Raw genomic sequence first — 25,737 nt, forward strand, 5'->3', positions numbered from 1 at the left:
GCAAGGAATCTCAAAGCCTGGCCTGAGACACGTGGAAATTGACCCTCGGCACCATAGATACACACACACACAGGATTCCTGGTTAAAAAACACAACAAAACAAAACAAATTTCTGATATTTTCTTCTACTTCTGCTGAACTCATCCACTTCTTAACTTATAGGAAGGTGTAACTGTTTGCTTCAGCCCCTTCCTACCCTGCTCTGGCCAGACTGGAAAAAAGTAGATGACTGAGCCTTTCACCCTTCTGCTGTTTTGAGAATGGATGAAGCCATTTATACTTGTGTAACCACCCCAAGTCTTATATTCTCTTGAGTGTTAGGTAGAGATTTACTTAGCAAAGAATTTATAGCACATACTATAATACTCTGAGCCGGGCAGCATACTGAAATCTTTACAAAATGCATTTTGTCACCCCAAGATGCAGTCCTCTTACCACCGTTTTACAGAGGAGGAGCTGGATTGAGGGGTTTAGAGAGGTTGAGTAACTCACTCGAGATTATGAAAAATAAATGCCTGAATTGAAGAGAGTCTGATTGCAACTTGGTGGTTCTCAAACTCAAGTGGGCACCGGCATAGCCTGGAGGCTGGTTAAACACAAACTGCTGAGTCAGCCCCACCCCCAGAATTTCGGGTTTAGTAGGTCTTGGATGGTGCCCAAGAATTTGCATTTCTAACAAATTCATGGGTGACGCTGCTGCCGCTACTGGCCCACAGACTACGCTTGGCAAACCTCCTGCTCCAGCCTGCGTGCTCTTGACCGCCACACCCTGCCTCTCCTACCTCTTGTGAGCTAAAAAAAATGGTAGAATGACTTTGAGCCATAGCAGCCATCTCGGGGTATAAAATCCTGATGCCGGGGCCTCATCCGCAGATATTGAGTCGAATGGCTTGGCCTTGGTCCCAGGCATCTGTCGTTTACAAGTTCCCCCATGTGGTTCTAATGTGTGGTGAGGCTTCACAAAGTTTGCTGATTTAGGCAGCACTTAGCAAACTTTAGTGGGTATATGAATCACCTAGGGCTGTTGACTGAATGCAGATTTTACATTTCACACAGACACCCAGGAGAAACCCATGCTGCTGGACTTCAGCCCAAACTTTGAGTAGCAAGGACTACTTCCCAAACCTCATGCTTGCCAGGTAAAATATAGGATGCCTAGTTCAATCTGAATTTTCGGTAAATAGCAAATAATTATTTTTTAGTATAACTATGTCCCAAATGTTGCATGGGATGTACTTATACTAAAAATTATTTGAAATTCAATTTAAGTGTACATTCTATATTTTATTTTGCTTTTTGCTGAATCTAGCAACCCTACTTTAAGGTAAGAGTCATCGGGATTACTTGTTTCAACACACACACACACACACACACTCACACACCCACCCACCCACACACACACACACACACACTCACTCATGGATTCCTGGTTGTAATTCAGACCTGCTGAATCATAATTTCTAGATCCTGGTAATCGTTAACAAAAACTGCAAGATGGGTTCTTGTCAGCTCAATTTGGGAAATACAGAAAATGCTGGATTTTGACCACTTGTAATCCTCATGCACCCCTAGACATATATTAGGAGGTTGTTGTTTGGTTTGAATCTAGTCAAGTAGCTGAGGGTACTTCTTTTCACATTTTAGACTCATTGGTAGCAGTATTCAGTCCTGCTACTAAGGTAAAGGCAAATCAGAAAGATTCTAGGCTGTGATATTTTAGCCTCTTTGATACTCTCAGAGAATCTGGGTGCTCGTTTATTTGAGGGGCTGGAGTAGGGTTTGCAGATAAAATACGGGATACCCCATTAAATTTGAATTTCAGATAAATGATGAATAATTTTGTTAGTGTAAGTATTCCTCAATATTATATGAGATACACTGATACTAAAAAATTGATATTTGTGTGAAATTCACATTTAACTGGGTGTCCCGTGTTTGTAGTTGCTAAATCTGGCAAACCCTAGGCTAGAGGGGTCCTTTCAAATAATCTCCATGCGGCCAACCTGCATGCCGGCAGCTGAGCAGAGCTGTAGGGTTCCTATTTACAGGACAGTCTTCAGCCTCCACAGAGGGGGTCAAGAGAACCTTGGAGGCTAATAGGTCTTTGGACAAGAAAAGTAAGACCTCATTCAAAGAGGAGAAACTTGAAGAGGCCTCAGCGCCTGGGAAGGATGCCCAGGAACTCAGAGTGGGCTCTTTCTGAAATGGGGGGAAATAAAGGGCATGCATCTCACAACTGGGACACAGGGTCAGTGTTACAGCCAGAAGTGAGGAGTTCTGCACAGGACTGTATTTTCATGGCAGCACCTGGTCCATCCTGAGGATAATCTCTGCATCTGAGGAGGCTCTAAAGCAAAAGGCCCAGAAGACTCTACATTTATGTGCACTGGCCCTGCCACTGCTCTCCAGGGGCCAGCTCTTTGCACTCCTGGTAGAAAAAAACTCTCTTTCAGTAGCACTGGGGTGGGGGGCAATTGGGAGTGGTAGACACTTTGGTGCAGCCACAGAGGTGGGAGCCAGGAAAGGAGGTCCCCAGAGCATCTTCCCAGTGGAGAGCAACTGCCTGCTTCCAAGGTTGTATATTGGGGTGGGCTTCCAGTAACCACACCACACAGACATAGGAGCCAAACCCCTCCTTAATTTTGACCTTCGTCTTTGATTTGAGGATGTATGGTTAGATACTTAGAAAAGAGGTTTTTTGTTTTTTTTTTTCCTACTGGCACTTTAATTTGCTTTTAATTTTAATTTGCTAAGTTCTACAAATGTCATTCCGACCCATGTATTTTATGTCAACATATTAACAGGCAAACATGTAGTCGTGTCTGATTCTAATTATTCAATGATTTGTTTTATAGCAGTTGATGTCCCTTGCCCCGAATTAACTCAGTGAGTGTTTTTTCCAGTATTAGCACTGTATTTGGTGTTTTATGACAAAAGGCTTTATTTGAAAACATCTCGCTGAACTGTTGTTTTTTTTACTATTTCCTGAACATACCTTACGGGACAATGTAGTTTATAATAAAATTCAGGCTCCCTCTTGCTCATTATTATAACCCTGTATTTTACATGTAAATTATATTAGGAGGCCAGTATATTTCTTTTAGTGATTTAGACTTCAGGGGGAAAAAACAGAATGAAAGGAAAGAAAAGAGAAAAGAAAAGCAGACAGTTTGTTTTTAATAAGTTCGCCCCCTCTGGGAAAGATGAACATTCTGATACTGGACGTAATTTACTAATCCGAAATAAATTGTTGCATTCTCTATATAGGCCTCCTTTCACTTACAGGAATATTCTGTGCGTCACCTCTTACTGTACTTTCGCTTTTGCTTTTGCAAAACTTTTTAACAACAGTATACACTGTGTTCATACCTCGAAGGGCTTGGTCCAAATGCGTCCTCTGCTGCTGTGGAGAAATTGGCGGGCTTTTTGTAGAACCTCAGGGGGACCAAGCCATGGGCTCTCACTGCAGGCAAGCAGCTCGCTCTTCAAACACCACCAGAGGAAACTGCCACTGCTGGCTTGGGTGCAGAAAAGAGGAACAAAAACTTGGCATGTCTGTTCGTGTAATAGTCCACGGGTGGGAATTAGCCCTGTGGTGGGCCTCTAACTTGGTGGGACCTGTGTTAAAGTTGTGAACTCTTTTGCTCCCCACGCTTTCTGAAGGATGTGGGAAAACTGAAAGGAAGTTAAAGAAAGGCAACGGAGGTCATTAAAATTCTGCAAACTAGTTCCTCTCCAGAAAACTTACAGGAAATGGGGCTGGTTTCCGTTGAGGAGAAGCATCGGTTCATGGTCAGCTGTGTGAGTTGGGTGAGGGTGGAGGTCGGGGGTGAGATGCCCTGCATCCTGGGAAGTTAAAAGCCTCCCCTCCTCACAGACAGGTTGACACCCCTGATTTGGATGTTTGCTGCAGGAGGGCTGCCATGGACAGTTGTATAAGCTGTGCATGTTATGCCTGGTGCAGGGGGAGGGGCGCCTCTTTCTAAGGGCTCCCAGGTTCACTATTGAGATGCTGACTGAGGCCCTGGAAGTGTCCTCACTGCTCCCCGAACACACACATACACACTTTGGTTCCTGTCTGCAATTTGGAACCACCTAGAACATCTAACAGGCCATCCGGAGTGGGGAGCTTCACCTGGAGCCAAAGGACAAATGATGAAGGATGTTGGTTGATCCTAAAATGGTAGCATGTATTTCCTTCCCACGGTTGAGCTTTAAAGGAGTCTTTGGTGCTCATGAGAGGACAGTGGAATTTCTGCAGGTCCCAGGCAGCAGAGCAGCGGCCAAGATTCAACAATGTTCCAGAAACTGGGCTTAGGCCTCTGGATGGGAATTGTCACTGTGCAATGCTGCCCATCACAGCTGCTTGTCACGTGAAGTCACTTCCTTTTTCCTCTTGCTCTTGGAAAGGCAGGCTTCTAGAAAATTCTCCTTAACCTACCCTTTCATTTTGCTGATGAGTCACATTTCAGGTATGGACTAGAAACTGTAAAAGTTAATGTGTGGATTTTCATTGCAACAGAAATGGAGAGCTTGTCTAAGGTTTTATGACCAGTCACCTTGACTGGAGTGTGGTTAATATGAGTGGAAATTTTGTATTTTGGTCACAGGAGTCCAGAAAACTGAGGCTTGGGGTTATTTGTTTAAGATCCATAAAAATAGGAATTTATTTTCATTTGTGCACTTATATTGTGGTGTGATATCTGTTTATATGCCAAACCGTCCTAATGTCTGGTCCCAGGAATGCCTAGTGCCATGGAAAGTGTGCTAAACGTTTGTTCAGAATTGGCTTGTGTGTCCTCAGGAAAGTTACTTAAGCTTTGTGAGCCATTCATTGTTTCCTCATCTGTAAAACAAGATGAGTATACTTAGCTCACAGGGCAGCTGGGAACAGCTAGCAAGATACTATAAAGAAAGATACTGAGCGTGGTACCTGACACAAAAACATTCTAATCGTTCATTTTGTCAGCTGAGGACACAGCCCGTAATGGAGAGGGGGCAAGTCCTGTGCCCCTTCTGGGGTTTGTCTCAGAAGAAGTGTTCCGGAGTCAGGTGTAATGATGCTTTGCTTTTCTTTTTCCAGCCACAGGACAAAGTCTTCAGGCTGGCCACCTCCCTCGGGAACCTGGGGCTTGAACCAGGTGCCGCCCTATGGATGGGAGATGACGGCAAACCGGGATGGACGAGACTGCTTCATCAAGTAGGTTGAACACATGGCATGAACAGTTTAATCTTTGGCTTTGGGGATGTCTCTGTTTTCACCGTTGGCCCAGGAGAATTAGCATACTTAAACTGGGGACTCCTAGGCACTTGGAGGCCATGACTCAAGCAGGTGATCCCCTGGGCCTTCCATATCTTGTGACATGAGGTTGCTTTGTTCTTGGACACACGCCATCTTAGGCTAACAATTCCCAGGGTATCAGGTACTCCTGGGCCAGAGCAAACATGTATGTTATTGAGTCCGAGGCCAGTTGTACTGATTGTCTGAGGCTAGTAACTAAAGTTTGACATGGAGGAGGGTCATTTGGAAAGCCTTGTAGAAATGATTAAGACAGGAATGTTACTGGCTCATCTGCAACTAGAAAAATCAGCTGAAAGGATTATGTGCATTACAGGTTGTACTATAAATTGGTCCCACTAACATTGGCTGAGGTTTTGGATTTTTTGTGGTGCTCTGTTTTTTTTAAATTGTGGTAAAATATATATTACATAATGGTTATGTTATTTATGTTATATATATAATGGTTATGTTATCTATAACATAATGGTAAATTTTATGTACCATCTTAACTGCCTTTAGGTGTACAATTCAGTGACATTAACTACATTCACAATGGGGTTTTTTTGTTTTGTTTTGTTTTTTAATTTTATTTATTTATTTATTTATGGCTGTGTTGGGTCTTCGTTTCTGTGCGAGGGCTTTCTCCAGTTGTGGCAAGCGGGGGCCACTCCTCATCGCGGTGCGTGGGCCTCTCACTATCGCGGCCTCTCTTGTTGCGGAGCACAGGCTCCAGACGCGCAGGCTCAGTAGTTGTGGCTCACGGGCCTAGTTACTCCACGGCATGTGGGATCTTCCCAGACCAGGGCTCGAACCGGTGTCCCCTGCATTGGCAGGCAGATTCTCAACCACTGCGCCACCAGGGAAGCCCCCATTCACAATGTTTTGCAACTCTCACCACTTTCATCTTCCAGACCTTTTTCATCTTCTGCAACAGAAACTCTGTCTCCATTAAACAACAGTTTCCCACTCCCCCTCCCTCCAGCCCCTGGTACGTCATATAAGTGGAATCATACAGTATTTGTACTTTTTTATCTGGCTTATTTTACTTAGCATAATGTCCTCAAGGTTCATCCATGTTGTAGAACATCTATGAATTTCATTCCTTTTAAGGCTGAATAATATTTCATTGTGTGGATAGATCACTTTTTTTAATGCATTTATCTGTCAGGGGACATTTGAGTTGTTTCCACCTTTTTGCTCTTGTGAATAATGCTGCTGTGAACGTTGGTATACAAGTATCTGTTTGCATCCCTGCTTTTAATTCTTTTGGGTATATACCTGGCAGTGGAATTGCTGGATCATATGGTACTTTGATGTTTACTTTTTTCAAGAATGACCAAACTGTTTTTCACAGAGGCTGTAGTGCTCTGGTTTTTTGCAGTTGTATGAAAAAAGTGCTTTTATCGCACCTCTCAAAACAGCAAGAGTTCACTCTGTTTGCTTCTCCAAAGTGAAATGTTCTTAATTATGAGAAGTTAGTGAAATAGATTTGAAATCAGGAAGCATGGTTGGCCTACCCTAATACAAGTGAGCAGAGGTTGGAGGCCAAGGGGGGAGAAATCTTTCAATACCACAGGCTTGATTCTTTGTTCCAACCAGGCTGACTATGGACTGATTAGCAAATATAGGATCTACGTGATGTAGGGGATCATCTTTATAAAAATAGAAATATCTGCCAAGATTGATTTTTGAGTATTTGGTCTTTTGGACAGCCCAGCACCTCTAAGTTAGGACTGTTGGAAAGTAGCTAGGGAAGAACTCAACGTGAGTGTTCTCAGTGGTTTCCTAGTCTCTGCAGCCGAGATCTCTCCCCTTCCTAGGTTTGCAGAGGGGAGAGGACCTCTCTTCAGAGTACAGTTGGTGGCTGAGGGGCTTGTTTCCTGGGTCCATTCTGGAAAGATTAAAGTTGACCTTGAATCTGATCCACTCCAGGGAGCCTGTGCGAAGTGACCCTCTGGCTCTTCAAGGCTTTCCTGGGGATGTGCTCATAGAGAAACTATGGTGGAAATCTTGGCAGTGGGGACGGAATCTCTCAGAAAGCTCAAAGACACGAAGAAAGGCCAACGGTTTGTTTACATCCTAGATTCTGATTCGTTGATTTTACTTTATTATTGTTATTTTTTAATTAATTAATTAATTAATTTTTGGCTGTGTTGGATCTTCGTTGCTGTGTGCGGGCTTTCTCTAGTTGCGGTGAGCAGGGGCTACTCTTCATTGCGGTGCGTGGGCTTTTCATTGTCGTGGCTTCTCTTGTTGCAGAGCACGGGGTCTAGGCGTGCAGGCTTCAGTAGTTGTGGCACGTGGGCTCAGTAGTTGTGGCTCGCAGGCTCTAGAGTGCAGGCTCAGTAGTTGTGGCACACGGGCTTAGTTGCTCCGTGGCATGTGGGATCTTCCCGGGCCAGGGCTTGAACCTGTGTCCCTTGCATTGGCAGGCGGATTCTTAACCAATGCGCCACCAGGGAAGCCCTGATTCATTAATTTTAATAGTTTGCCTAAGTCCCTCATAATGGTAGAAAGATGATATTATTTGATATTATATTGTGCCATCTATTTTGTAACATGGTTATGAATTTATGTAATTGGCACAGTTGAGGTGGCCTAGATGTTTTAACTCAAAACAATAAAAATTTCTGCCAAAGAAATGTAGTTTTAAAAGACATGGATTATGAATTTAGGAAGGTACAGCTCAGACTTCTCTGATTAAGATGGATTTTTTCCTTGTCCTTGGTTGGATTGAGGTTCCTGTGTATTCCAAGCCGTTTGGTCAATAGCCAGAAACCCAAACTATGGCCTATTGTTTAGAGATTCGGGGATCCCCAGCTAGCTCTACAGATATGCATTTCCATCAATGTCATTGACATTTTTAAGGGCCAGCCCAGGTGTCAATTTAACATTTACACTGGCCCGATGCCAGCTGTTGCAACATGAAAGAGCAGATCAGCAACTTAATAGAGAAACCTGCACTGATTACTAAACAGCAAGTTTTAAAACAAAGTCACTGGTGTCACTTTTTAAAATTCGTGGAGCTTTTTTACTTGAAAAGTAAATTTCCAGAGTCCTCTCAGAGACACTGTTTTAAGATGTCAAGAATGGTACTTCTTTTGAAAGTGCTTATTGTTTCTTTGTCACTAATGAGTTTTATAAATAATGAGAATCATTCTGATTTTTTCTCTTACCTACTGAGCGATGTCGGTTACAAAGAGATACTCTAATTACCAAAGTTTCCAGGGAGCTTGGTTTGTAGTATGGAGTATATCTCTACTCATTAGTTTTAGAAGTTAAAAGAACAATTTGAAAATTAATCTGTGGTTAGTAATTAGCACCTTTGCATTTAATTTCCCGCTCTTTTACATTTTCTCTTTGAAAGAGATGTCTTCTTTTTTTATCTTGTCTTAAGATCTAAATGATAACTCACATCAGACAGTTCTTTCTGATGGAGATACAACTACTTTTAAGTGATGGACAAAGCTATGGGAGGAACCAGGGTTCACCTATTCAAAGTTAGAGTCTCAGAGTTGATAACGAGATAATTCTATTGTTATGAATCTTTCAGAATATGGCCCAGGGTAGTTCAAAATGTGTTCAAATTTCATCTTTCCTCTCCTATACACAGTTATTTAGAGTAGGGCTGGATAACCTGTCTTCTATTGAGTTACTAAACCATAGGGTTAAAAAAAATTTAAATGCCATCATGCACGTGTTAATGTACATTTGTATAATTTTGTATAGTCTGCAGACTAGTGGTTCTCAACCTTGGCTACACATTGGAATAGCCCAAGGAGCAGTAAAATATCCCGATGGCTGGGTGTCTCAGTCCATTTGGGCTGCTATAATAAAATACCACAGACTGGTGGCTTAAACACAGAAATTTATTTCTCATAGTTCTGGAGGATGTGAAGTCCAAGATCACGGTGCTCTCGTGGTCGGGTTCTTGGTGAGGGCCCTCTTCCTGGTTTGGAGAGAGCTGCCTTCTTGCTTTATCCTCACATAAAGAGAGGATAGGAGAAAGAGAAATCACCTCTCTATGTCTCTTCTTATAAAAATACTAATCTCATTATGAGGGCTCCACTCTCATGACCTAATTACCTCCCAAAAGTCCCCACCTCCTAATACCATCACATTGGGGATTAGGGTTTTAACATAAGAATTTGGGGGAACACAAACATTCGGTCCATAGCACTGGATCTGGGATAGAGCCTAGGAATAGAGTTTCAGAAACTTCTCAGCTGATTCTAATGAACAGCTACGGCGGCTGCTCTAAAGCACTTTTTTTGCATTAATGTGGAATAATTACCCCATTTTCTAGACGCTAAAACTGAATCTCGGACTAATCAAAAGGCTTTCCCAAAGTTTACGCACGTGTACCAAGTCGCAAACTACTGCTTGTTCAAATACACTGGATTCTCCATTAAGAAAGGACAAGTTTTGTTGGTATTCTTAGAGAAATACAAATTACAGTTTTTTGAGGAGCAAAGAACATTGTGTAAGAAACATGACAGATGCAAAATAAAAATTTCTCGGTCCTTGTTATTACCAGTTAAGAGAGCAGAAGAGGGGAAGGGAGAGAAGCAGATGGGAAGAGAGAAACTACCAAGAGAAGAGTCTCGGGAAAGAGAGTGTCCTGGTGAGAAATGGCTAATAGAGGGAGCAATGGACGCCCAGAGAAATTAAGAGAAATAGAGAAAGTGAGGTACTCTGAGATGGTTCTTATAATAATAGCATCAATAAATAATAGATGTAGGTGGATATAGATATAGTTGTAGATATGAGTAGAGATACAGATGTAGATAAAGTTATGGAGTATAATTACATAGATATTGATACAGATATAGATGGCTATAAATATACAGAGCTGTAGATATAGATATCAATGGATATAGAATACAGATAGAGATGGATAGACAGACCAGTGACCATACAACCAGCTTTGCCCAGGAGGGTCCTGGTTTATGGGTATTGTTCTCACATAATTACTGATGGCACCTCCCTTTGCTCTCAGAGTGTTCTGATTTAGACAACATAAGGTAACTCTATATATCACACTACCAACGTTTAGAAAATTCTTGCAAGACGTAAGGTTGCATTTAATCTTGATAACTGTCCTGTGAGGTAGTTAAAGCACATAGAGGAATCTCCTTCTTGCAGAAGAAGCTGAGGTTCACAGGGGTTGGTATCTCCACGTCCTTATGGCTAGTCAGACCCATGTTTGCGTCACACCGTCAGACTCAGGCCTCGGTTCTTCTGGCTCTATTATGGAGCTTAATCCATAGTAAGCTTTGATCGCCACCCCTGGGATTCCCCAGCCCAATCAATGTATGCTCAGCTCAGCTCAGCTCCACCTGTGTCTGCCATACCCTCCCCGCTCAGCATCCTTAGAAACGGCCTGGGCAGCCTGGTTGTCTGGCCATGCGCAAAAGCACTCCTTGGTTACACCTAACGTGTGTTCCCCCCAACATTTACTGAGCACTGCTAAATGATGAAGTTACCAAAGTGAGCAAGATACAGTCTTACCTTCCAGGATCTTAGAGTGTGGTGGAAGTGAGGTATGAAATAATACAATATGCTGTAGATGCAGGGGAAGGCCCCAAGGAGGAGACAATCCTATCCTTTGGGAGTGGGCTTGAGGATGCAGGCCGTTGCCATGGGCCTCACACTACAGAGAGGCCAACCATTATTCTCAACCAAGCGATGTCTCTTTTAAGCTCTTTATAGACACATAGTATGTTTCATAGTCAGAGAATAGGGAGCGCTGTGAGTTCCTTATTTTCCATTTTTGAGTTAAATGGAGTAATACATGCTTATTTAACTGTGGAGGTGGGTAGAGTTAATGCAAAAATAATGTGCTTTGTAAATCTGGAAATTCGGTTTTTGTAGATTGAAGAAAAATTTAAACGTGAGCAAAATAAATATCAAAACACTAGCTGGCAAGATACCTGATTAAGATGAGCCACGTTGGAGGCTGGGGAAAGGGATGGGGGTGGGTAGTGGGAGAGGAGGCTGCAGGGTCATTTCCAAACCACATGTCCTCATTTTTCAAGTTCTAAAATTAAGAGGCTTTTTTGTTTATTTTCTTTTTTGGCCTGCTGGTTTTCTGGCTACTTTCACCCTGTAAGTCCACAAATGTAGTCCTGCGTGCTATTGGACAAGACACACTGTTCTATTATTCTACCAGCAATTCCCATGGGGGGCAATTAAACCAAGTCACTGTCTTCTTAATGCAGAAGAATTCAGTTCTGAAACCTGAATATTGGGGATTAGTAATGAGATGTGGAAACTTCCACTTTGTTTTCCAGTATGGCCTTGGCCCAACTTGGGAGATGTTTAGCCATTGCTATCTGCCAGTCAATTCAGTGGCAGATTCAGTCAATGTGAAATGTGTTTTTGGCTCATCTATCTCCAGAAAAGAATAATCTGAAGAAATACAAGCACTGTATGTGCCTTTTTATTAACCAGAAGATAGTCAAGTCAGCGTGACAGGATTCTGTCATCATGAAAATTACAAATGACAAAACCTTACCTCATCCTAAAATGTGAGCCTCTAAGTATTCCCTCCAGGCTTTATCTAGTCCAATTGAAATGTCCCAAAGAGGAAAGAAGCAATTGATTATTTTCAAATATTGTTTGGTAGTTCTAGGGCTAGTCTTTGCTACTTTTTTCTTGATTTTTACCCCAAAATTTCATAAGAGAGTCTTACTGTTATTCTGTGGATGAGTCCAGTAATCAGTTATTCTGTGATGAGTGCCCTTGAACTTTTCCTTCTTTAAAAATTAAAAAAAAGTAAGTCAAGAAGAGTTAAGTTGTAAAGTTGGATGTGGATATTGTGATTGTACCACCCAACCCCTGGGTTAATTTCATATTTGAAGCAGATGTCAATTTCCTGCTTTATCAAGCTTACATTTTTAATTTAAATTCAACAAAGGACAAACGAATCTGAGAGATGACTCAAATTGTTACCCTTTGTTTCTGGTAATAAAATGCAGAGCCACGTTGTAGAAATCAACAGTTGTGACAATAAAGGCAATAGGAGAGATCTATTTGAGGTGGGTTGCTTTGTTATTTTGTGTGGTTTTAAATATCCAAAGAGTTAAGAACTAGCATTAGATTAGAGAAGAGGCAGTCTGCCTCATTTTTTGTGTTTTTGATGAAGAATTCTTAGATAAAATGTTTTGCTTCCAAGTGCACACAGTGAATTCTGCATAAAATGCAAATAATTGCCTCATTGCAAGAGCAAATGCCATTTAGGTAAATGAGTTCCTTAGGATCCCAAGCATCCAGTCAAGGGAGGGAGGTATATTATAATTTTGGAATTGGAGGAACAAAGTAAATGTGATAGTATCATTACATGAAATGAAAGGTAATTATGTCATGTCAACGCAAAAGCTTCCCAGGCTGAACATTAGGGGCTGTTTATTCCCTTCATTGAAGCAGATTTGTTTTCTTTCAAATCTGACAAAGCACCTCTCCGCTGAGTTAATAATCACTGCTCCCAGCTGGAAGGTAAGTTTGCAGAGCTGATGGAAGGGCTTTTAACAGGAAAGCTCTGAAATGACACCATCATTCCAGATCTAACTTAGCATATGGCACACAGAGCTGTGCTCAGCAGACTTCTCCCTTATTGGAGGTGGTTTCATTTTCCCTGCACATTTGTTTTTGAAACTTTGCTGGTGGACTTAATCTGGCCATCATTCTAGGACAAATCCCTAATACACTTGGCTTATTTGTCCAGCAGGCCAAGGTATCTGAAGGGATTGTAATTATCTGAAGTTGAAGTTCCTTGGGCCACTTGATTCCGGCAGATTTGGGACATGCACATTCGGGCGGAGCTGTAGACAGCAGGTTAGCTGCTGGACGGGGTGGGTTCTGTCTTCTCCTGAGCTTTTATGTAGCCCCTGGGGATGTACATGAGGTGGGTCACAGAGTCCATTTGGAATCACAGGAACAGCCAGCCTGTGAAAATGAGAAGCACCTGGATGACCAGGTTTCCATCACAGCCTGTAATTAAAATACTAGCTTGGGGCTGCCTACCACCCCTTGGTTCCTTTGAGTGGCCTTTGCATGTCTTCTTTCTGGATTGAGCCAGCCCTTGCAGAGAGCAATTTTGATATGATCACCTAAGGCTGGGGCACAGGCAGGAAATTCTGGCCTGTCCCAAATGCCAAGTGGGGCCTGTGGGTATTACTGCCAAGTAAATTGGCTGAACTGAAGAGGACAAGGAATCACTTTTGTGGCAGGTGTCTTTTCCTTACTGTCTGCACTGCTACCTAAGAGGAGTAGCAGAAGGCTGTGACAGAGCGCCTTACTGTGGTCCAGCAGGGGGTAGGAGACAGCAGTTCCCTCCCAAGCCCTGTCCTCTCTTTCCTTGCAAAGCTTGAGTACAACCTTGCTATCAATAGCCACTTTCTAGGGAAGAGTCTCTTCAATTGCAAGGATGAGGGATGGTGGTACTTTCTGTGTCAGTGGACGCTCAGATGAGCATGAGTCAAGAGCAGCCGTGTCCCATAGCTGTGTCACAGGCTGCACCACTCAGTCGTGGCCGGAACACAGGTTTGGTGATAGCAGTTCCAATGTGGAAGGCCGGGAGAGACTCTCAAATCTGTTGGATATTAAAGGATACGGCTAAATATGCAGGGCCAGCTACTGAATTTTTGGTACCCATTCCAGAATGAAAATGCAGGCCCCTTGTTCAAAAAGCAGGATAAAAGTGCTCATAAAGGTACTAAAATGTAAAGATTTTCCCTTTCTTCTTGTCTCTCTGTCAACATGTCATAGTCTTTTATATGTTATTGAATGCCATTCTAAGTAATGAAAAACTAAATTTTTCAATTATTAGCATGAATGTTACCAATCATTTATATATTGTGCAACGTGGGTTTTAGACGCAAATATAAGAGCATGTAACTCATATGAGGGATTGCCGAAATTACACAATTGTGTTTCATAGGTTACACGTGTATATGTATTTCATTCTGAACAGAAAAGTAGAAAAGAGGAAAACAGAAAACAGAAAAGAGGAAAATTTGCCTCTAGCTATTGGGTCCCCCAAAAGCAATCTCCATGCCCTGTCAAGGATGGCTTTTGTCACCCTAATATATACACTTCCCCCCCTCCCATACCCCCAGCCCTTACTTCTCTAGGCCAGGTCAGCAAACCTTTTCTATAAGAGGTCGAACAGCAAATTATTTTAGTCTTTGGAGGCCGTGTGGTTTCTCTTGCAAATCAACACAATGCAGCTCTGCCACTGTAGTGAGAAAGAAGCCACAGGAAATGTGTAAACGAATGGACATGGTTGTGTTCCAATAAAACTTTACTTACAAAAATTGCCTGGGGGCTGGATTTGGCTTGTGGGCTGTAATAGTTTGCCAAACCTTGCTCTAGAGCATCATGCGTTTGACCCCATTCTCATGTTTTTAATTCAATAATTAATAAATTTTCAAAACCCTCCCGTGGAATGGGGAGCTGCCACTTATTTCATATATGAAAGAAATTAGAAAAGAAACCTTTTCTGAGGTTGCACTGTGAGTCATGCAGGGAGTTAAAAAAGGACTCCAGAGCCCCATTTTTTTCCTAGCTCTTGCCAGAAAGCTCTATGATGTATCTATTGTCAGTAAGAGTTCTTGTACCGCTCTGACATTCATGACCTACCTCTAAAAGGTATTCTAGGAATAGCATTGTTAAAATCTATGAGAAAAGTCAAACTTTTATTATGTGAGTATCACGATTCCCCGCCCCCCACCTTCAGCCAACACCTTCGTGGGAGGAGGATGGAGGGACAGGAAATGACAGCATTATGAAGCCCAGTCACAATGGAATGCTAAATGCAAGTACAAATAATTATTAGGGAGGTGAAAATTACATAGCAACTTGCTCATACTAATGGTCTACGGAGAAACAGCCCCATTGTACTTTCAAAACGTTAATTGTCCATAATGTTTTAAAGAAATTCTACTCATTATCTTTTTGGAATTTTATAAAGCTCCCATATAAAGGTCCCCAATTTATTTTTGTTCTGTTCTACGCGGTTCTCTTGGCTTCCATGACACCATCCCCCTTCCTTTGTTCCAAACTCACTGAAGATTCCTTCTCATGTCTCCTCAGCTGATTCTTCTTTAGCTCAACATTCAAACTTCAATTTCTCACATATTCAAGCCTATATTTCTACGTAGAACCCACAAAAAATAAAAAAGGGTTCATGAACTTAAATATGTTGATACCATTTGGTTTGAATCCAAAAATTGCTGGAGATGCATGACTGTTCTACTACAGGAGATAAAAGAGGTCAACAGGGGTTGCTGTGCACTGCCCAGAGTATTGTCTGGGCAATAGCAGGTGGTCAATAAATGTTTGTTCAATAAATATTTAGATGTGTGTATGTATGAGTAGGTGGATAGATGCATTATTGGATGGATGAATAGACCTTTTCCTAAAGCATTATATATTCAGTACATTGTTAGGAAAGATGCTGATATACAAGTCAGTGAGTGAAAATTATTTCTCTTTAACTTATTGATATAGAAATTTCACTACCAAAATTTGGTCTTATTATAAAGTTCATCAAGGCCTTGTCAGTGATCCATATCTTAGCGTGGCTGTTTATAAGAGCTCCAAAATTCAGGATACAATGAAGGTACCTTTCTGGGGTAGTTTGATTGCAGTGTTTCCCAGCAACAGGTGGAACAGAATCATAAAGCACAGAAATTAAAGAGTAAAACCACTTGGGCTAGGATTCTAGCTCTTAGTACTAGCTGTGTGATGCTGGGTAATCATTTGGACACTATGGGCCTCACTTTTCTCATTATAAAATGATCTATACTAGAAAACTGTGTCAGCTGGGAATCTTGTGAGTTACAAGAAACAGAACATTCTTAACCAGTTTATCTTAAACAATAAAAAGAATATCTTTTTGGTTTATGTACCTAAAAAATAGTGGTAAAACTGTCATAGCCTAAGGAGACATGACAACATTATAATCAATGTGACAAATAGAAAGGATTATAGCATTGGATAACCCAGAAGTAGATAAATTCCTAAAAACATACAAACGTACCAAGACTGAATCATGAAGAAATAGAAAATCTAAACAGAGCAATAACTAGTAAGGAAATTGAATCAGTAATCAGAAACCTCCCCGAAGTGAAAAGCCCGGGACCAAATGGCTTTACTGGAGAGTGCTACCAAACATATAAAGAATTAATCCTCCTCAAAGTCTTCCAGAAAATTAAAGAGGAGGTAACAATTCCCAGCTCATTCTATAGAGAATTCCTGCAACTCAACAACAAAAAAATCAAATAACTAAATTTTTTAAATGGACAAAGGACTTGAGTAGACATTTCTCCAAAGATGATATACAAATGGCCAACAAGCATATTAAAAGATGTTCAACATTACTAATCATCAAGGGAATGCAAATCAAAGCCACTATGAGATAATTAGGATGCCTACTCTCAAAAAATGGTGGCCTCATAGACTGTGGAGAAAAGGGAACCTTTATGCATTTCTGGCAGTATTGTAAAATAATACAACCACTATGGAGAACAGCATGATGGTTCCTCCAAAAGCTAAACATAAAACTACCATATGATCCACCAATCCCATGTCTGGATATATATCCAAAAGAATTGAAAGTAGAGTCTCAAAGAGCTATTTGCCCACCCATGTTCATAGCAGCAGTATTCACAATAGCCAAGAGATGGAAACAACCCAAATGTGCATTGACAGGTAGATGGATAAACAAAATATGGTAAATAAATACAATGGAATACTAGGCAGCCTTAAAAAGGATGGTAGTCCTGTGACATGCTACAACATGGATGAACCTTGAGAAAATTACTCTATGTGAAGTGAGCCAGTCACCAAAGGATAGATACTGTATGATTCTATTTATATGAGGTATGCAGAGTAGTCAAATTCATAGATATAGGAAGTAGAATGGTGGTTACCAAGGTCTTGGGGGAGGGGACAAAGGAGAGTTGTTGTTTAATGAGTATAAAGTTTTAGTTTTGCAGGGTTAAAAGGTCCTAGAGATTTGTTTCACAACAATGTAAGCATACAAAACACTAGTGAACTGTAGACTTTAAAATGGTTGATGGTAAATTATATGTTTTTTACCACCATTTTATAAATACACAGAATGCCAGGGCCAGCTTCAAAAGAGGTTTAAAGAGCGTCTCAGAGTCGTCAGAGCTCTGCTCCATCTCTCTGGGCTCCCTCTGTTCTGCCTTCCTCCTCAAGTTTCGTTCTTCATGGCTGCAGCCCTTCCCATCCTCACACTCACCATCCAGAAGAGAGAGAAGCTGTGTCCCAGCATTCTCAGATTCAGCCCCTGGGTTCTCACTGAATAGACTGGAGGCCACACAACCACACCTGAACCAATCATAATGGCCAGGGGGCATGGGAGGTGCTGATTGGCTTACACCAAACAGACCCTACCCCCAAAGTGTGAGTTGAATCATTTTCATTCCTACCTGGACCACTTGGGAGAGAGATGGTTTCCCAACAGGACTAGGGGTCAACAAAGTTTTTTTGTAAAGGGGCCATATAGGAAATAGTTTCGGCTTGATGGGTCATATGGCTTCCATTGCGACTATTAAACTCTGGCATCATGGCATAAAAGCAGCCATAGACTTTATTTTTTATTGTGTGTGTGTGTGTGTGTGTGTGTGTGTGTATTTATTAGTTTATTGTCTGGGTCCCCAGTTGGGTGGCAAATTTCATGACAGTAAGGAAAGCATCTGTCTTGCTCCCTGATGTATTCCCAGCATCTAGCCCAGGGCCCAAATGGAGTAGGTGCTCAGTTGACACATGTGGAATGAGTGAATAAAGGAGATTTATTCATCCACTCTGTGAGGCTGATGCCATTAGCTCAGAATAGTTTGGTGACTTACCAAGCAGTCATAGACGTTAAATGAATGAGCATGGCTGTGTTCCCATAAAACTTCGCAGACACTGAAACTTGAATTTCATATAATTTTCATGTATCATGAAATATTATATTTATGTTGATATTTTTTTATTTTTTTGATGTGGACCATTTTTAAAGTCTTTATTGAATTTGTTACAATATTGCTTCTGTTTTATGTTTTGGTTTCTTGGCCCCAAGGCATGTGGGATCTTAGCTCCCCGACCAGGGATCGAACCTGCACCCACTGCGTTGGAAGGCAAAGTCTTAACCACTGGACTGCCGGATCGAACCCGCACCCACTGCGTTGGAAGGCAAAGTCTTAACCACTGGACTGCCGGGGAAGTCCCTGTTGATTTTTTTAAATCATTTAAAAACATAAAATCATCTTAGCTCACAGAGGCTGGTAGGATTTGGCCCACAGGCTGTAGTTTGCAGGTGTTGTTCAAAATAATCTCTCTTAGCTCAGTGATGATTTTTCTTCATAATTTTACCTGGGTCACCTTCACTCCTCTTTTCTGTAATACCTGTAATGAGATGACCCTCGGCTCAAAATCCTCAACCTGTCTTGCAAAAAGGCATTTGGAAAGCCATGCAGTCTCTTTTTCTTTTTCTGTGCACAGGTCCTAGTGGTCATAATACCTTGCTTGCCATAGAATACTTGGGACATACAGGACAGTATACTGTTAAATATTCAAGATAATTACTCTTTCCCTCCACCATTATTAGAAATTAAAGATGCCTTCACATCTGCAGTACAATTTGTAGAGTTGGGTTAAAACTCCGTCATGTTGCTAAGCAATTATTTTCCTATTTTTATTCACCTTTAGCTCTGCCTCTTTTTTTCTAGGTTAAATATTTATTAGACTAGAACTGTCTCCAGGATGATATATTTCTTAAAGGCTTTATTTTCTAGTCATTGGTCAGAGTGCTATTATGTAAATTATTGAAGTAAGTATTAAAAATGTGGGTTTGAAGATCTCCAGGGTCAGAGGGTGACCCTGGGGAGGGAGGGATGGGAAATAGAACTGAACAATAAAGGAGCAAAGGGAAGATAAAGTCAAGGAAGCTTTTAAATTCCTACAAGGAGAGGGTTTGACTGGATCTCTGGAGGAAGATGAAAAGAAAACAGGCTTGGGAGAAAGTAAAATGCATTGGAATAGCACGGGGCTGTAGGAAGGCAGTGATCTGTTTTATAACTAAAATGGGCAACTATGGAATGATCTGTTCAAATGTATTTTGGCAGCCTTTGAATTATAGTCCAAATACCTTTAGCGCATATAATAACTTTTAAAATGTGTTCATTGTTTGCTTGTGATCTGCCTACTTCTAAAAAAAACGTCTGAGCCTCATATAGCCTGTGCAGCTCTTGTGTGAATTACGAATGGTACCCGCTTTGGGCTGTTGTGTCCCGGCCAGTGGCATCTTTGTGCTGGGTTTCAAGGGTCTCAGAGCTCCGTGAGGCAGCTAAGTTTCAACCCCCATTTGGCGCTTTCACCAGGTCCCCCCTACAGTCATTTGCAGTGGCCTGGGTCTGAAGTGGTTTTTGATAAAAGACACCTGATTGGGTGGCAGTGCATTTGAATAATTGTTCCCCAGGTGGAATTTCCAAACACGGTCTAAGGACGATTTAGGAGAGAGGGTGGTGAGGGACCAGGGTAATTCACCTGCATTGACACTAATGCATACATCAAATTCAGGGCTCATTTGTCTAATTCTTCACAAAACGAAATTATTCTAATACTGGCAGGCTAAAATTATAAACTCTAGAATTTTATTGTAGCCATTGGTTTAATGGAAGGATTTCCAAATGTACAATTCCCTCCTTTTATGCTGTCTTGAGCCACACTCAAGGTTCAGAAGGGAGGGTTCCCTTTGGTCCTCCTTCCGAGCGGGTCCATTTTGCCTTTGCTGTTTGTTTGTTTTCTCTAGGGTCTTGTTGTTGTTTTGTTTCTTTTCCTTTCTTTTGTTTTCTAAATTGGAGGACTACCACATGGCAAACTGCTCACACAGCTTTGAGCTTTAAATCTGCCTTCTAATAATAGCAGCCCCTTCCCCAAATATCTTACTTCCTCATTCCCTTTTAATTCATAGTTTATAATCTGCTCATGACCAGGAAACCAGTTTACTGGGGGAGTTTATCCCAGTTTACTGAGATAAAAGTTAATCAACTCTAAGCAAGGGCCTCATGTTCTCTCATGAAACATACGAACCTAAGTTTTAGTGCTCAGGTTGTGTGATACCTCCTTGAGATGCTCAAACACTCTTTTGGTTAAGATTACCCATATCCCTTCTAACACTTGATTGTTGTGTTCCGTATGGGTGCGTTTACAGGAAAGTGTCCTCCAAATAATGTTATAATGGAGGGTTTTTATTACCTGTAGAATAAAAGCTAAGGTACAGGAAAGCCAGGTGGTTAAGAGTGTGAGCTCTGGATCTACGCTGCCTAGAGTTGAATCTTCTGTGTCATTCCCCAGTCACATGATGGAGGGCAAGATGCCTAACCTTTTGTGCCTTCTTTTACTCATCTGTAAAATGAGCACAAGAGTAGCACCTACTCCACTGAATTGAACAAGGGTTAAATGACTTATTCATGTAAAGTGCTAAGAACAGGAAGTACTTAAGTTAATTATTTTATTTATTATTATTATTATAATTATTAGGAAGAGAAGGAGGAGGAGAACAAGTTAGGAAGCAAGCTCTCCAAACAGACTTCAAGTTAAATATCATCAGTGGGACTGGTGCATAGAAACAGATGTGTATTTTCCATCCCTCATACCTGTCACTTTGAAATGTACAAAGTTCTAGGTGTGGCAGTGTATTAGGTGTATTAGTCGGGGTTCTACAGAGAAACAGAACCAATAGGGTATATAGAGTAATATGTAAGAAGAGATTTATTACAAGGAATTGACTCACAGAATTATGGAGGCTGTCCAAGGACAGGGGAAGAAATGGATATTCCCTCTCAAGCAGAAAGAGCAAATTCACCCCTTCTCTTCCTGTTTGTTCTATTCAGACCCTCAATGGATTGAATGTTGCCCACATTCATTGGTGATGGTGATTGATTTTACTGGGTCTGCCAATTCAAATGCTAATATCTTCTGGAAACGCCTCCACAGACACACCCAGAAATAATGTTTTACCAACTATGTGACCATCCCTTAGACTCGTCAAGTTGACACATGAAATGAACAGAGCTGAGAGGAGAAATGGACAGCAATGCAATGTTAGTAGGGAGCTACAGTGCCCCACTTTCATCAGTGAATGGATCATTCAGACAGGATCGCTGGGGAAAACAACAGACTTAACTAACACCGTGAACCACATGGACCTAGCAGACACGTGCAGAGTGTTCCGTCCAGCAGCATCAGAGCGCGCGTTCTTCTCGGGCACACATGGAGCATTCTCTAGGATAGGTCATATGGTGGCCTGTGGAACAGGTCTTGACAAATTTGGGAAGATTGAAAACATATCAAATGTCTTTTCCAACCACATTGGTATGAAATCAGTAGCAGTAGAAAAATGGGAAAATTCACGTATGTGTGGAAATTGGACAACATGTTCCTGGACAGCCAATGAGGGAGGAAATAAAGAAGATCAGGGAGTATAGTGAGCATGGATATATACAACTATAAGAGATGTTTTTATTCTACTTTGTTGAGGTGTAACTTACACACCATGAAAGTCACTTGTTTTGAGTGTACAATTCAGTGCCTTTTAGTAAATTCACAGTTGTGTAACTGTCACCAGTATCTTTTTCTAGAACATTTTTATCACTCCCAGCATAATTTTGTGCCCATTTGCAGTCGCTCCCTGTTCTCACCCCCCAACCCTGGGTATCTACTAATCTGCTTTCTGTCTCTATGGATTTGCTTATTCTGGACACATCATATAAGTGAAATCATATAATATATGGTCTCTTGCAGCTGGATTCTTTCACTTAGCATAATGTTTTCAAGTTTCATCTACATTGTAGCATGTATCAGTAGCTCACTCCTTTTATGGTTGAATCCCATTTCATTGTATGGATATATCACATTTTAGTTATCTGTTCATCAGATGGTCGACATTTGCGTTATTTCCACTGCTTGAACACTCCTGTGAGAATCTTTCTGTGTGAACATATGATTTTATTTCTCCTGGGTAGATACCCAGGGGTGGCATTACTGGATCATATGGTAACTCTGTGTTTAACTTTTAAAGAAATTGCCAACTGTTTTCCATTTTCCATTCCCACCAGCAATGTATAAGTGTTCCAGTTTCTCCGCATCCTCATCAATACTTGTGATTATCTGTTTTTAATTGCATTCCCCTAACGGCTAATGATGTTGAGGGTCTTTCCATATGCTTATTGACCATGTATCTATCTTGTCTGGAGAAATATCTATTCAAATCTTTTGCCCATTTTTAAATGGCGTCATTTATCTTCTTAATAATTTGTAAGAGTTCTTTATATATTCTGGATAAAACATCCCTTATTTATTTCCTGAAACATTTTGTAGTACATGTTTTTCTGTCTGAGAGTGCTAAGAGGAGGTAGTTTAATGTTCTGGGGCCTTCGAGGTGCCTTGTCGCAGAAGCAGCCCTGATTAGCAATTCCCACAAGCATATAGCCCTCTGCAGGCTACCCTGCTGGGTCACTTCCCTCTGTGTGACCAATTCATCAAAGTGTAGTTTGTCTGTGTCAGTCTCCCAACAGCGAGAGCTGGGTCTGACATTAGCAGTCATGTGCCCTGAATTGTAATTTTGAGCACCTTTGGTCTTAATGTTTGCTCCTGAAATCTAGAGCAGCCAGAGTGAGTGACAGGAGCCTATACTGAGATCCTATCCTGGTGTATGATTCTTCATACAATCCCAAGTTTGCCTCTTGGTTCACAAAGAGCCCCTTGGGGCAAGTGGCAGTGTTAGCTGTTGAGGTGAGGTGTGCAGAAACTGCTGACTCAGAGAAGTCCATTTCGAAAGGACTTGAGCGTAACCCTAATGTCACTCGCACTCCTCAGATGTCTCCCTCTGGACCCTTTTCCCTGGCCCTCCAGTGCCAACCTTCATAACACACTCTCTGTATCTTCCTCCTGCGTGAGCAGCAGCCGTATGGTGGTCAAATGAGCCTTAGACGTGCCTTTGACAACATTGTGGAAATTGTAACCAATGAAGCACCTTGTGTTTTCAAGAGAGATCATCTGTGGGTGACAATAGAAAGGTTTTAAATTTCCAGAAGAGGTTATCATATGAGAAAGCAGTCTAATTTTCTGTTGAGCCAAAAAGATTTCTTATGCTTTAAAATAATATTGTTGCCTCGTACATCAGCGTACATATTAAGAAGAATTACTCACAGGTGGCACTTCTTAAATTCTTCATCTTTCACAACACATTAGGTTGTTAGTGCAGCTCCTGAGATTCAGTCCTAGAATTAGATGTCAAAAAATATGGAAGAATGGTTTTTCTGATCTACAGTCTGTCTTCATCTGCTACATCCAGTCAGCTTCATGCGTTATCATGTAACCAAGATCAAATTTTGGAAAGCTGGGAAGAAATAGTCAAGCAAACCCTGAAGAAAAGACTGGCCTTAGTTGATCATTTTGTCTTTTAAATTGTAAACTCATAATTGGTACATCTCTTGAGGGATTAATATCCGTTGAATAACTACAGTGGTCCCGGATACCTCCTGGTGCTTTATTAAAGCTGTTAGTGATTTTTCACTTGCTGGAAGATGACATGCTAGTGGCACCTCTCTGGCTGAGTCCTCGCCTAGAGAACTCACTAGAGGTGTTTCCACTTATGTCACCTTGTGTTTAGCTTCATTTCTTCCTTTGTTAATGTTTACCTTAATGGTACTACTTCTGTTACTGTAAATGATCCTTGTTAATCCTTGGGCTTAGGACTTGCAATATTAATTGGCCCTTACCCAACATCAGAGATCTGAGTTACAGTTTGGTCTTTGTCTTCCTTCTTTGTGAAGTACAAGGAAAACACCATGCCCTTGGAATCTGGGTGTTGTTTTGTTTGTAGTTAGTTGGTTGATTTTCCCTTGCATTTCTGAGAACTCTTCCACTCAAGAAAAATAGCCTTCTCCCATTTTAACTATCTCCTGTAGGATAGTCAGATGTAGATGAAAGCCTAATCTTCATTGGGTCAATACACCTGAAATACCTATGCAAAGATTGGTTCCAAACTGTCTAGAATGTATCACCACAATGCTTTGCTATATTTATTTGTTCTACTGGTCAACTTCCTTACAGAGGTGAGATGCCATGGTTGGGATTTTTCCTAAGGTGTTAGATGAGGCTTCTCAAATTTTCATTCCAAAGAAATTTTAAAGCATAGGAAATCTCTTTGTCTTAGTGGGGAAATCGAAATGTTTTCTCATGTTATAACTTGTGGCATTTAACAACTTTTCGTTGTTACCCATCAGCCTATCAGTCAACAGGAATTTATTGGGCAATTACCATATGCCAAAGGATGTGTTAGGTACCTCGAGAAGTAGGAAAAAATACAAAATGTGGTGCTGGTTTCAAGGAGCTTAAATTTGTTCATCTCTTTACTTATTCATTCATTCAACTAATGTTTACTAAACACCTAGCGTGTGCCAGACACATAATCTAGTTGAGGCAAAATAATCACAGCAATTATATCTAAGAGCAGTGCAGGAGGGTATCAGAGAGAAGACAGAGCCTCCAGGAGGAAGTAGCGGACAGAGCTAAGATGTCTCATCTCCCTCACAGTAATAAATCTTCTGGTGGCTTCTTTCACTTCTGATATGATTGCAAAGCCTCCATGGACCTGACCCAGACTGCACTGGGCTCCTCATATTAGAAACACTTACCAAGGTGAGAAGAAAGATAGCAAGTGTTTCTAAGTGGAAGATTCCTCTTTGAAGTATCCTGACCTTTGTTCCAAGGGATTATTCTTTATAGCATGGATGCGTTATGTATAAAAATCCAGCATTAGGAGTCCTTAACTAATCTCACCTTAAAAAGACTCTTTTTCATACTAATTTTTAACCGAGCATCCAGGATCATCCATAAGTATTCTTTCTTTTTTTTTTTTAAATTTATTTATTTTATTTATTTTATTTTTGACTGTGTTGGGTCTTCGTTGCTGCACGTGGGCTCTCTCTAATTGTGGCGAGAGGGGGCTACTCTTCGTTGCGGTGCCCGGGCTTCTCATTGCGGTGGCTTCTCTTGTTGCGGAGCACAGGCTCTAGATGCACAGGCTTCAGTAGTTGTGGCTCGCGGGTTCTAGAGTGCAGACTCTGTAGTTGTGGCGCACGGGCTTAGTTACTCCGCGGCATGTGGGATCTTCCCGGACCAGGGCTCGAACCCGTGTCCCCTGCATTGGCAGGCGGATTCTTAATCACTGCGCCACCAGGGAAGCCCTTCATAAGTATTCTTGAGTCATTATTATTTATCAACCCACCCAGCTCACTGCATTAGTTATCTATTGCTACAATAACAAATTACCCCAAAACTTAGTGGCTTAAAACAACATGCATTTCTTATCTCACAGTTTCTGTGGGTCAGGAATTTAAACATGACTAAGGTAGGTCCTCTGCCCCAGAATC

At 41.3% G+C, this 25,737-nt stretch overlaps 1 protein-coding gene and 1 long non-coding RNA gene across 5 annotated transcripts in view; one reads left to right on the plus strand and one right to left on the minus strand.

Annotated features, from left to right (window-relative positions):
- The window catches only part of FRMPD4 (FERM and PDZ domain containing 4), a 530,997-nt gene that overhangs the window by 347,961 nt on the left and 157,299 nt on the right, over positions 1-25,737 (plus strand). For 3 of the 4 annotated variants that reach the window (XM_082446916.1, XM_082446919.1, XM_082446917.1), the window contains one exon: positions 5,084-5,200. In XM_082446916.1, the coding sequence (XP_082303042.1) occupies positions 5,084-5,200 (117 nt within the window). The remainder of the gene's footprint in view (positions 1-5,083; positions 5,201-25,737) is intronic. The other variant, XM_082446918.1, reaches the window with a different exon arrangement.
- The window catches only part of LOC309652985, a 373,352-nt gene that overhangs the window by 175,628 nt on the left and 171,987 nt on the right, over positions 1-25,737 (minus strand). The gene's annotated exons all lie outside the window — the stretch shown is intronic.

Source organism: Balaenoptera physalus (genome assembly GCF_965194825.1).
Source record: "Balaenoptera physalus genome assembly, chromosome: X".
Taxonomy (NCBI): Eukaryota; Metazoa; Chordata; class Mammalia; order Artiodactyla; family Balaenopteridae; genus Balaenoptera; species Balaenoptera physalus.